At 38.5% G+C, this 12,591-nt stretch overlaps 1 protein-coding gene across 5 annotated transcripts in view; it reads left to right on the top strand.

Annotated features, from left to right (window-relative positions):
- B3GALNT2 (beta-1,3-N-acetylgalactosaminyltransferase 2) overlaps positions 1–12,591 on the top strand; it is a 32,962-nt gene that overhangs the window by 13,271 nt on the left and 7,100 nt on the right. For 4 of the 5 annotated variants that reach the window (XM_062572295.1, XM_062572294.1, XM_062572292.1 and 1 more), the window contains exons 5-9: positions 1,619–1,714; positions 5,980–6,090; positions 6,860–6,941; positions 8,257–8,440; positions 9,138–9,263. In XM_062572295.1, the coding sequence (XP_062428279.1) occupies positions 1,619–1,714; positions 5,980–6,090; positions 6,860–6,941; positions 8,257–8,440; positions 9,138–9,263 (599 nt within the window). The remainder of the gene's footprint in view (positions 1–1,618; positions 1,715–5,979; positions 6,091–6,859; positions 6,942–8,256; positions 8,441–9,137; positions 9,264–12,591) is intronic. The other variant, XM_062572293.1, reaches the window with a different exon arrangement.

The raw sequence follows: 12,591 nt of genomic DNA, 5'->3' as shown, positions 1-12,591 counted from the left end.
ATGAAATTCACAAAGTGCCATGAGTTAACCTGAATGCTTCTTGAAAGAGCATTAGTCTCTAATACCAAGACACAATTTTGGTTGCTTTTGAGGTTCTAAATTACTGATAAGGATTAAAGAATTAAAAGTGAACTGTTTAAATGTATTTAAAACACATGTCCAGATAGACCCGTTAAATGCTTTGAGGCAAAGAGATGCGGTACAGTTGTAATTTTTTTTTTATCTGTCCTCTAGCAAGACATTTTGAGATTTCTAGCAATTGCTTTCTACAGGTAATAATCAAACTTCTAGTGATAACTTTCCCTTGACCCTTCCCCCTCCTCCCCAAGCTCAGCTATGGATTTCATAGAATAGCGTAGTGCTTATGAAAAGAAAACCTGGAGGAAAAAATTATTGAGGATGATCATTGTGTTTGGTATATTTTGTTTATCTCCACCAGTAACTTGATGGGCCCATTTTAGGAGTTCTGGCTATGTTATAGTATAGTTACAGTATGTAGTACAGAAAGAATTTAAAGCTAAGCTAAAAATTAAAACTAGGTACAAGAAATACGGTAAAGTACGGTTTTCACAATTAATTTCAAAAGAACTAGTTTTATTTTAGCAAAATAATTATGGTATGCTGTATTCAGATTTATATTGGTTAACTATTCAGCATTAATTAGATTAATTCATGTTAATTACAGAAATGTCGGAATGTGCATTTTCACAGAAAGATATTTTAAAGATTCCAGCACACTAGGTTAATGCCCATCGTGTGTACCACCATTGAATACAGCACTGGTCTTGCTGTATAAACAGCAGGAAGCATTCTTTCAACTCCCCCTAGTCTTTCCTCTCCTCTACCTGTATTTGTGCCTTCTCTGCAAACTGAGGCACCCCCAACATAGTATGACAAAGAAGTTGTGTCAGAATCTCCTGCCCAATTCAGGTGGCTGCTTTAAAGGGATATGTATGCTGGTTTGGAAACCTCCCTTCTTTGTGTCCAAAATTAATACAAAGACGTGCTGGAGAGAACAGTTGTGTTCTTAATAGCCTAATGACAGAAGTTTAAACTTCACTAATGCCAGATCTGCTGCACTCTCTGTTCTGTAAAGTGGCCTGATATTTGTGTCCTGGTGTGCAATAATTCAGAATGAAAATTCAGTGTAATGCACATATAGGACTTGAGTCCTGCAGGCAGTGATTCAGCATATGGTGGCAATGCAGCAACTCTATATTGCTTGTTGTTATTTAAGAGCAATTTGGTGGCTTATGTGATACAGTAGCACTGAAGTCTTAAGGACCAGCATCTGTTGCAATTAATAGTAGTCACCTATTTAAATAAAAGTTAGGAATTCAGTCAGCTAGGAGACCGAGTCTCTTAGCACGCTGTGTTGGTCAGACTTCTAGGAAAACTTGCACTCTTGCTCTATCATTGCTTGCTTTTGCTGTATCCATTGAAAGCTTGAATTCTGTGGAGTCTGTAAGACTGCCTTGAGAATAAATTTTCCGGTAAGTATTTTATAGAAACAATAAACCTATTGTTTCTGTTGTAACTAGCTAAGATGATCAAGGTTTGCATAATCTCTTGCATAAGCACTTATAATGATTTATGGTGGTGTTGTCATTTTGCACAGGAAGCGCTCTTCAGTTCTCGCTTTAGCCCACCAAGCTGTGGAGTGCAAGTGAACAGATTGTGGTACAAGCCAGTAGAGCAGTTCATTTTGCCAGAGGTATGTGCTGTATCAGAGCTGCCTGTGGTTCTTTTATGTTAGCTGGACAAAATGACTGATAAAACTGACCTTTGCTTGAGGAGGCAGAAGAGAGCAAATGAAAACCTCTAGAACACTATTTGGGAGGATATGCTGAAGTCCAGAACTTGTTTCACCATCTCTTTATCACCAATAGTTATAAAGCAAAGCCTGAAAAATGAATTGATTAAAAGGTTTTATTGAAGAAACGGTAACAATTTCACCTTTGTGGAAAGGTTTTCAGCTTTTAAGAGAAAACTGTCTCCCCTTAGATTCTCCCCAGAGAATGGGACACCTGTCTCCTTCCTGCTTTTTCAGAAGTTAGAATAAAAGATGGGGAAGGAGGGTACAAATTTCTAGAGAACAACTGGAAAAGAGCTTTCTGCTTCTGATGTTTTGTGCACAACAGAAAGGCATTACATGTTATATATTGCAAAGACATTGTTAGCGATAACTGAGAAGTGCTCACTAAGAGTTGCGGAAGTTCTGATTGTTTCCCTTGGGGGGCAGTGGCAGTGCCAGTGAGCGTGTAAGCTTCACGGCTCGTCCATTGAACCATACAAAAAAAAAGAAATAGAACTTCAGGAAGATTTTTGGTATGCTCCATCTATAAAATAGTGGATGGAGTAAGTGGCACACAGAAGAGTGATACTCAGGTTTTTAAAACCAGTCATCATTCCACAGCAATGCTATTATTTTCTTTAAGTGTGTGCCCTTCAGAAATTTGGGAAAAAAAATTGTGGGGAGTAATGACAGTGTTAGCATTCTTGCTTACCTTGAGATAACAGTAACAAAGCTATCAAGGCCAGGTCCAAAGTTTTGTCATCCTTTCTGGAATGGAGTTGCTGCCCAAGAGTAGGATCTGTACTACTTAATTGTAGCTGCTTAGGCGAACATAGAAAGGACAGATTATAGGTAGGAAAAACCTGATATTGTTACAGTGAAGGCTTAATGAAATACAGATTGATTCAGAATGAGAATTCTGGTTCAGTAGAGCCCTCCAAAATACAAGGAGTTGTTCCTGCTGGACCAGTGGTCTTTCTCTAAATATGTCAGCTGTCGTTTTAGCGTGCTTCCCATCATTTCAATGTTTTGTTGTATGGCTGAGCCCTTACTGCTATTTCTGTAAGTTGTCTGTGCATCTGGTTTGCTTTGTGGTGGAAGATATTAAATGTTGGGGAGGTGGTTATTTATTTATATTTTTTATGAAAGAACTGGGGGGAGAAAAGAGAAAGGACTGAACAAGGGGGAAAGGCTTTTGGGGCCAGTTTGAGCCCCACTGGCTCTGTAAGATACAATGCATTTGTAAACCTGCTCCTTTTAAGAGGAATCTAAATGATTGACTGGTCTGTCATCTTAAACAGTTTTTACTGAATAGTCCACAAGACTGTTATGTTAGTAGGAGACCTTTCAAATAAGCAGGTTGCTTGCAGTATTTTATGTATATGTTTTGACAGTTTTTAAGTTGATATGAAAATCATTCTGGGGTGTGTGGGTGTGATTTCCCCCTGCCTAGAATATTAGTTGCCTAATAGTTTGGTACCATAAGGTATAAGCCTTAGTCCTGTATGTCTCTGAAGACTTAATTCTGAGATACTAAAATTCTAGGCTGCTGTAATTTAGCTATAAATGATTGCATTTTTCCTGAAAGGCAGATGGAAAGTATTTAATTTAGAAAAGGGATATTAGTATTCATATATTTCTTTGTGTGGGCATCTTTAATCTGATACATGTCATGTGCTGAATGCTTACAGGATAACATGTTTCTAATGTAGATTAATAGGGTTTATGCACAGCGTGTAGTCTCTTGCGATACTTAGGATGCTGAAGCATACAAGATGATGCAGAAGAGATAACGCCCACATGTTCCCATCTACTTGTTTGAGAGCAGTAAATTTAGTGAACTGTTTAATTGTCACAAGATGGGTTGTGAGACAATGTCTATTCTCTGCCCCTCCACATTCAAGAAGTAATGGATTGTACATATTGCTGAAGAGCTTCATTCATCTTGCAGCTGAAGTGCTGCTTTTTCTGTTCATCTTGGGGAGAGGGAGGGAAATGCAACATTAGAATAAGCATCTGGCAGGCCAGATTGTGAAAGGCAGAATCGATCATTCAGCTGTGGAATGGCTGTGAAAATGCAGGAGAGCAGAACCAGCAGATAACTAAAAATCACATAGGGGCTTTGATAGTCAAGCCTGAGCAATGCATTTATGTTGACAAGAAGCCACAGGCCACTTATGTGGAAGTGGGACTCTGTACCATATGTACTCTGTATTACTAATGAGGAGTAGCTGGAGAAACAAAAAAGCACAGCACTGTTTAGCATTAGGAAAGGAGCTTGACAGGGCTGCATTATGTCAGCACACCTGTTCAGTATTCATTGTAAATGCCACTGCACTCTGGCAGCAACAAGGTTGGAATTTAAATGGGGAAAAAACAGATGATGTAATCTCAGTTGTACCACTAATGCACTGCTTTCAGCATTTTTAGGCCTCAGCTTCCATTAATCTGCTTAGAAAAAGAATAGCTGAAGGCCAAAGTCATTACAAAATTTACTTACAAGTCTCAGCCTGAAACAGCTCCAGAGCACCTTGCATTTAGGCTTCACTAGTAATAACTGATTAAGATTCTCAGTACATGTTTGAAGACAGTATGAATGATAGTCAGTAGTAAGGATTTTCATATTGCTTATTGCTGAGGAGTGAAAGGACTCACAGGTGCAGCTTTCCCAAGTTTGTGCCCATATCTGAATTGGAAAAGTGGGATTAGAGCCTTATCCCTGCAGCAAAAAATGTTGGAATGGGAGATGATAGTCCTTGCAAATACAGAAGTACAGCATATGCTTTTGGCTATATGGGGCATTCAGGGGTCCTGCTGCTAAAAGTGTTGGCAGTGATCCATTTGTATTGGTAACTGACGGGTAATTAAACAAGCAAGGGGAAGGTACCAAGCATGTAAGTCAGGCTTGAATAGACATTGACTAGCTCCATTATTAGATTATAAAGCTGAAAATATAAATAATAGATGAGAGGTCTGAAATATGCAACTCCGATTAAATAGCAAGAATGCCGCAGATGTTGAGATCCGCTCTTGGAGGAAAGCGAAGAATTTGAGCTGGACTGAAAGCTGAGCTTAATGATGTGTCAGTAATGGAGAGTTTCTGGGGAAGGTAACAGTACAAGGAACCTGAAATGGGAGAAGCTGAGAGGTTAGCAGAAGTGAACAGAAGGACTTTTCAGAGCAACAGAAAGATGTATCTACAAATAGTTAAAACAAGTCGTCGTTCTGTTCTCAGGTGCATAATAGCTACCAGTGTTTTTCATATGAAAGCTGGGAGAAACAAAACTGAATCCACTCATCTAGTAGAGTGTAATAACCATACAACTACTGTATATTACCTCGTGATGACAATGAGATTGCTTTAACAATGAGAAAGTTTGATACTACCACTGCTCTTACCTGTGCAACGTACCTACTTCTTGTCCTTTTGCACATTCTCAGTAGTTTTCAGGCAAAAATTCTTACATAAAATGTGTGATAGTTGGATTGTTAGGTAGGGTGGTTTGAAGTTGAAATGAAATGCTTTTAAATGCAAGATCTTATGCCTATAACATGCAATGACATAACTTAAATTGACTATTAAAAATAAAAAGTTGTAAAGAGATTCGCTTCTCTGTCTTTCTCTTCCTTTTTCTACTTGCCAAAATGTGAGGCCAGAGTTCTGTGACTCTCCTACAGTAGCTCGTGGCAGCTTTACTGGCATAAAGGTGGTTCTATTTTCCTTTGAGTTTTGCTGATGTCAGGATTGAGTCTCTGATCTCTGGTTTTGGCAGATAACTAAAAAGCAGCATTTATTTCCCAATCTCTTTTAATGTATTCTCTTTGTAATGTAGGATTCTATAGCTGATTTTTTAAAAAAACACTTCAGTTCACCTTTAAATGCCATCTTAATGATGTTAAAAAGCCAAAGGCTTTTATGCCAGACTTCTGTTAAAACTTTAATAATGTTCCTATTGCAGAGAATCATGATTAGTCTTAAAAGCATGATTACGTATTATGGATTTTCACAGATGTATTTCTTTTATCTGTAAATTATTTTTATTAAAGTATAATTAAAACATTGATGTTATGTGTTCAAACTATGCTTCACATAAAGTTGACTATTTCAGAATTAAGAAACTGTTTGATTTTCATTCTTTGAAGTCTTTGAATAGCTGTGTAACAGTGTTGTGCTCTCTCAACAGAGTTTTGAAGGAACCATTGTGTGGGAAAGCCAGGATCTTCAGGGCCTTGTTTCAAGAAACCTTCAGAAAGTGACGGTGAATGATGGAGGGGGTGTTTTCAGAGTCATTACAGTGAGTCACCTAGTCATGTTTCTTTCTTTCTAAGTGTATATATATATATATATATGTGTGTATTTCTATAAGTCTCAGGCATCTATCATTTTGCTTTCCCCTGTTTCTCTGTGAATTGTTAATTCAGTTAGGTTGCTTCTGTTGTCTCAGAGTCGAAGTTTGTTTCTTCTAAGAAAAGGTTTATGGCATTCAAAAAAAGCTACTAAAGGGTGTATTTTCTTGCTCTGAAGAGAGTAAAGTTCACCCATTATTTTTTTTGAGCTGTGAAACTGTACCAGTATATGATAAATGGCAAAACGGGTCAAAAATCTTGTTTTTATTTCCAATGAAATAAATGGGATTGAGCTTGGGCTTTTTTGGTGTTTTTTTCTTTGTTTTGCTTTTTGGTGAATTCTGGCAGTCTCTCTCTTCCTTTCAAAACCTTACTTTATTAAATATGCTGTGCCATTGTAATTAAGCTAGATTAACTTTATGTTTTCATCTCAACCTCAGAAACCGCTTTCTAAAAGTTTTAATGGATGGTGAAATAAGTATATTTGAGGTATTCAGAGTTGCCATGGTTTTGAACTCACAATGCCACTAGTTTGTTTGAAACTGTCAAAACTGCCTTTGAAATTTACAGGTAAATATCTTTCATTATGCAGGTACCAGAAGTGCTTTAAATTAATTTCATTCTTAGTTACCAGAAATCTTTACAACTTAAAATCTCAGAGAAAAGCATTTCAGTAATGACAGATGAACTAATTTCTTTCCATTAATCTGTTCCTAGCAGGCAGGGGAAGGGTCACTGCCACATGAATTCACAGAAGGTGTGGAGGGAATAGCAGGTGGTTTTATCTATACTGTTCAAGGTAAGTCTGCAAAATGTAGCATCATATTTGATGCTGTGATACAATAGGATCATTAATTACATTTCTGAGGTAAAAATCATGTTATGTCTATGAATTTGATCAATTCAAGAAGTTTTATTTTAGTAGGAACAATTGTTTTTTCTTCTCTGTTTTATTCTGCCTAGTGGCAATGTCTTGATATGGTGTCTTTGCTTTCCCTTTGTCAACCACTCCAGTTGATTTTTATTCCTTTGTCTTATTATAAACAAAAGTAACATTTTTATCTGGACTTGTCCTGTCCTTGTTTTTATTTTTTTTTGTTTTGTTTTGGTTTTTTGTTACCAAACCCAAGTTAAACAATGTCATGTAATGTGCCCTCAAGAAGTCTTTCCCTAATAATTTTTACATTTGTCAGCCATGCTACTGTGCCATAATGTTTAACATTAACTTTGTACAAACAATGACTACCTAAAATAGCCTGTTTTTCCACACTACTGTTGCTATTTTATACCTATTTCAGCAAGATGTTCAGATATGTAATAGGAGCCCTTTCCAACATCTGGGCTTTCAGGTACATAGCACTGAAGTTGACATACACAGTGGCTGTGTTATCTATCCATCATAACCAACACAACAGTGAGGTTTCAGAACATTGTTCCTATGCTTTTGTAGCTAGACCTGGCAGACACAATTGGGCAGTACTGTCATCTTGCCACCTGTGTAGGAGCATAAGCTGAGGTGTGCTAAAGCCTTTCGCACCTGTTTGTCAAAAAATTCGGTACCCACAGACTACCTCCTTATCAAGAAGTTCAGCATTACAATATCTGCTTAGCTGTTACCTACAGTCAATTATGTGTTCCAGTTCAGCAGAGATCACCTATGCTTAATTAGAGCAATGTCAGTTTGATAATATTTAGTATATGTGAGTTCTTGTTTTGCTTTGGGTTGTGGGGTTTTTTAATGCTACAAATACATATGTTGGTGTAATGCAGAATAGCCTTGCTAATCTGCCTATGAGTAAGAGTAAAGTCCCAGACAACTCTTTATATGAAACAACCTTAAAAAGTTGTTTTTTTTTAACTGATAAGCAAGAAAATACCTTTTTACTCTAAACATAAGTTGTATCAAACCTAATGTAAATACATAGACGTGTGCGTGTATTTATTCTGCACTTTTTGATACAGATTTTTAAAGTAATTGTAGGACTTTCTTAACTGATTGTGTTGGATACATTTTCAGATTCATTTTGTTGGTATGTTGTATATGATCCAAGAGAAGCATGTGAAATACTACATAGATATACATTTTGCCTAATTATCAGTGCTGCCTTTTTCAGAAGGTGATGCTCTTCTGAAAAGCCTGCATACTCGCCCTGAAAGGTTTGCAAGTCATATCAAAAATCTTGAAAAAGAAGATGCTTTACTGAAGGAAGAAAGCAGCACCTATGATGATATTGTTTTTGTAGATGTTATTGACACTTACAGAAATGTTCCAGCCAAGCTGCTGAACTTCTATCGATGGTGAGTTGCATTTTGCTTACAGATTACTGTTGTTGCTTGAGATGCAAGATAATCCAACGTGTTATGTTATCTGACAACTTGCACAAGTTGTTGATAAACCGAGAAATAATCTCTAGAATTCTGAGCTTCTTCGGTTATTTTAAAGTGACAGATATTTCAGTATTTCAGACAGTTAAAAATTACTTATTTCATATTTGAAGGGGGCTTTACCAAGGAAAAATAAGTTCAAAGCTGTTACCACAGATGTTCCTTGTAACCTTTCACTGTTGTACTGTCTTTGGGCTGACTGTCTTATCCTGAAGAATAGACTACTGACCCTTTATGTAGCCATTGGCTTTTAACAGCTGTGCTGCAGTCATCAGCAGGAATTCATATCCTTCTGAGGTCAACACTATTTAAGACAGATTTATTGTAAGTAAATCCACCATCTGTTCTAGAGAACAAAGCCCTTTCTTCAAGTTTCTTTTCTTCCGCTCATGCACAAATCCCTGCTATAGGCTCGTGTTATAGCAGCTGCATCTTCTGTCTATATGACAAGCAGTCAGCCTCGTTCAATAGGCAAAACATTTTTAAAAGGAATATCTGTCATTCCCTTCTCCCTTCAGCTCTGCTTCCCAAAAAACCCTTGCAGAGGGTTCTCTTACATAGCTGTAGATTGTTGGGTTCAGCATATCATCACTCTTCTCTTTGGCTACAGGACAGTTGAATCAACAAGCTTTGATTTATTACTGAAGACGGATGATGACTGTTACATTGATTTGGAGGCTGTTTTTAAAAGGATAATGCAGAAAAAACTGGACAGGCCAAACATTTGGTGGGGAAAGTGAGTCTTTCAACTTGTTTTTCATAGATGCTTTTTTGTTTTTGTTTAGCAAGCAATTTACTGTTTTAGAAGTGGGGTTTTTTTGTGCATTCCCTCCTTCTGCCTATGGAAGCTACTTACGAAGAGCCGACCTTTTGTAAGTGTAGAACTTTGAATCTTCAGATACAGAAATTGATACTTTACAGTAGCTTTCCAGAGTGTGCCTTTACAATAGGTTGAGCTTGCAATATACTTTGCATAGCTTTAGAACACGTTTTTGTCATGGGACTTCAACAAGTAAATAAAAATATTACAGAAGTAAGCTAAAGTTAAAAATGGAAGTACATGCTAGTGTTGTGAACATTACTTTTTCTGAAGACGCTGTAGCTGTTAAGGTGGGCTTGTGGCAATGGGGTGAACAGAAGAAACAAAATTGACTTTATAGTCTCCCTATTATTTTGAAGTCTGGTAATGATAAACATTAGTATCAATTTTGCTACTGGCTGAAATGGTGAGTCTGATTCAAAAATTCTCAAGTGAAGCTCCCAAGCCTGCGTTGCATTTGTGAATAGCCAGGATGGTTGAAACAGCCTTTCTTTCCCTTTCATTCACCATTCATGGCATACATAGCTATGCTGGAAAAATATCCAGTATAATGCAAAGGCATAAGATGTCTTTCTGTTGCCATCTGTTTACTGAAGGAGGAGCTGGCTTTTGCTGCTAAAGGTATTTTCCTTCACAGGTCTAGTATTACGTGTTGTTCACTCTTAAGGTGATTGATTAAAATGGAGAGTGGAATATCTTGTGTCTTAAGAGACAGTCTTAAAGAGCTGAGTGGTAGGTGTCTGTTCTGTGGCCTGTATAAATCATTGAAGGGCAAGTTGCCTAGTGCCTGCTAAATTTTTTTGGGACACCTCTCCCACCAGGCAAGAGTAAGAATGAAAATAAGATAGGTTCATTCTAGCAAGATAGACAACAAGACAGAAACCAACTTGCTAAAGGAAAAAATGCCCTATTTAGAAAGCTGCCTGGGCTGCTTTCCAGTTGCTGTAGGGGAAGCTGTTCTGAAGCATATTCTTGACTTAAGAGCAAAGAGGTTGCCTTCCTTCTCCCTCTTGTCCCTGCATATGCGTCCCTTTGTGTTGCTCCTTACTGTGGGCTTGCCTCCACAGTGAAAACTTTAACGAGCTGATCAAGGGCGTTTTAGGACTGTGGACTGGAAAAACAAATGGTCTGGGCATCCAACTCCAGAATTTTGGCTCATATTGCAGGGAATATACTTACCTTGGTTATTGTCATTTTGAATCTGTAGTCAAAGACTTCATCTTCCTCTGCTATGACAGATAATTCTTTGACGGGTCAATGACCATGTCTGCAAATGACCAAATTTATGATAGGGTAGAATGTACCAGTCTGTTTCTAAAAGGGACTGAATCTGATGTGAATGTCATAAATGAAAAGGCAGTTCACTAAAGTTGTCTCACATACAGCGCTATAAAACAGCGGTGGGAATTCAGAATGGAGCTGTTCTTCATCTTAGTTAGTCCAAGAAGAAACTTCATACACTTGAAGTTTTCCATGAAAATCTGTTTAATTTGTAATATAAACCCCCTTTTTTTGTGGAGTGCAGGATATCACAGAATCGCAGAATGGTTGAGGTTGGAAAGAACTTCTGGAGATCATCTAGTCCAACCCTCCATGCTCAAGCAGGGTCACCTAGAGCCTGTTGCACAACATCATGTCCAGGCAGATTTTGAGTATCTCTGGAGAAAGAGACTCCACAACCTCTCTGGGCAACCTGTTTCAGTGCTCTGTCACCTTCACAGTTTTTCCTCATGTTCAGACAGCACTTCCATGTGTTTCAATTTGTGCCTGTTGCCTCTTGTCCTGTCACTGGGCACCACTGAAAAGAGTCCGGCGCATTCCCCTTGACACCCTCCCTGAAGGTGCTTGTTTACATTGATGAGATCCTCTCTCAATCTTCTCTTCTGCAGGCTAAATAGGCCCCCCCATCTATCCTTGTAAGAAAGATGCTCAACTCCCCTAATCATCTTTGTAGCCCTAATATGCTGATACCTTCCTGTTCTAGTAACTGACTTCTAGGCTTGCCTTAGAATAGCCATTGCTCGAATTTGGGAGGATTGATGGTACTTTTTTCTTCAGAGTGAAAAATGAGTTTTGCTGGGTCTTTCTCTAGAAATGGTGTGATAAGGTATCAAGTAATTTTATTCCTGGTAGGTTACTGAGAAGACAAAGAGAAGTTGTATGGAGGGAGGGAGAGAGGGGAAAAGATGGACAAAACATGTCAACTCTGTGTCTGTGGAGAACCTTCTGTACGGGTGACATTTTTCAAGTGTAGATTCTCTAATGGTCACAATCTTCAGATAAGACAAGTGTGAGATGCAGAGAACAAATGAGGCAGAAATTGCTACAGAAAGTTAAGACAATAAGCAAGCAATGAGCGCAGCACATGTGCCTCAGTTTGGAGGGAAGGGGGGAGGCTGCAGCCCTCCTGCTGTGACTCAGTAGAGTAGAAGATACCTGAATTCACTCAAGACTCAATATCAGATGTCGCCTTTATCTACTCAGTGCTTTCACATGTCAGCTTCAGCTGTGAATTTAAAGTCTGGTAACAGAGCTGCCACTCAACTGTAACTCCTCACTGTTACAGTGCTGCTGTCTGTGGTGAGACTTCTTTATAGCTCACTGAAGTTTTAAGCTTCTTATGCTCATGACTAAATTCAGCCACACTTTACCTGTTTGCAAAAGGGGGAGAATCTGCTGCATTGACAAAGTTATGCCAGTTAGGTGTGAGGGCATGAAGTATTTGTAAGGAAAGAGCAGTGTAATACCAGCTTGTTCCCAAACTGGAAAAGCAGGGCATTTATGATGGCTGACACAGCAGCCTAACAATGTTATAGTACTGCATGGTGCCACAGAGTGTTAAGCTAGTTGTGCCACATTGGCTGGGAGTGGGAGTCAGTGCAGAGAGGCTGTTCAGTCAAAGCATTTCAGACTTTGGAAGACATCTAGTAGTAAGTACTGTCTTCCCTAGAGAAAGAAACCTTCAGGAAGGTTTTTGTTAATTCAGTGATGGTGGCCTTGGCTGAACATCCACTTTGTTTGGGGGAGTTTTTCGGGGGAAAACAGCATAGAGAAGGTAAGTGACTCCCTCAAAGCTTGAACAGCCAATCAGTGAGTCTTTACTGTAACTAGGATCAAGTTATCTTGATAGGTGTTTTGAACTAGCTTAGCTGTTTTGGGGAGAAAGTATACAAAAAGTAATACTACTTCTGGCTTCCTTGCAGCCACAGGGGTTATCAGGAAAGCAGGTTGTGCAACATGGCTG

Source organism: Rhea pennata, chromosome 3, assembly GCF_028389875.1.
Source record: "Rhea pennata isolate bPtePen1 chromosome 3, bPtePen1.pri, whole genome shotgun sequence".
NCBI classification, from domain to species: Eukaryota; Metazoa; Chordata; class Aves; order Rheiformes; family Rheidae; genus Rhea; species Rhea pennata.
The sequence above is the reverse complement of the archived record's forward strand: the minus strand, read 5'-3'. Positions and strand labels throughout refer to the sequence as shown.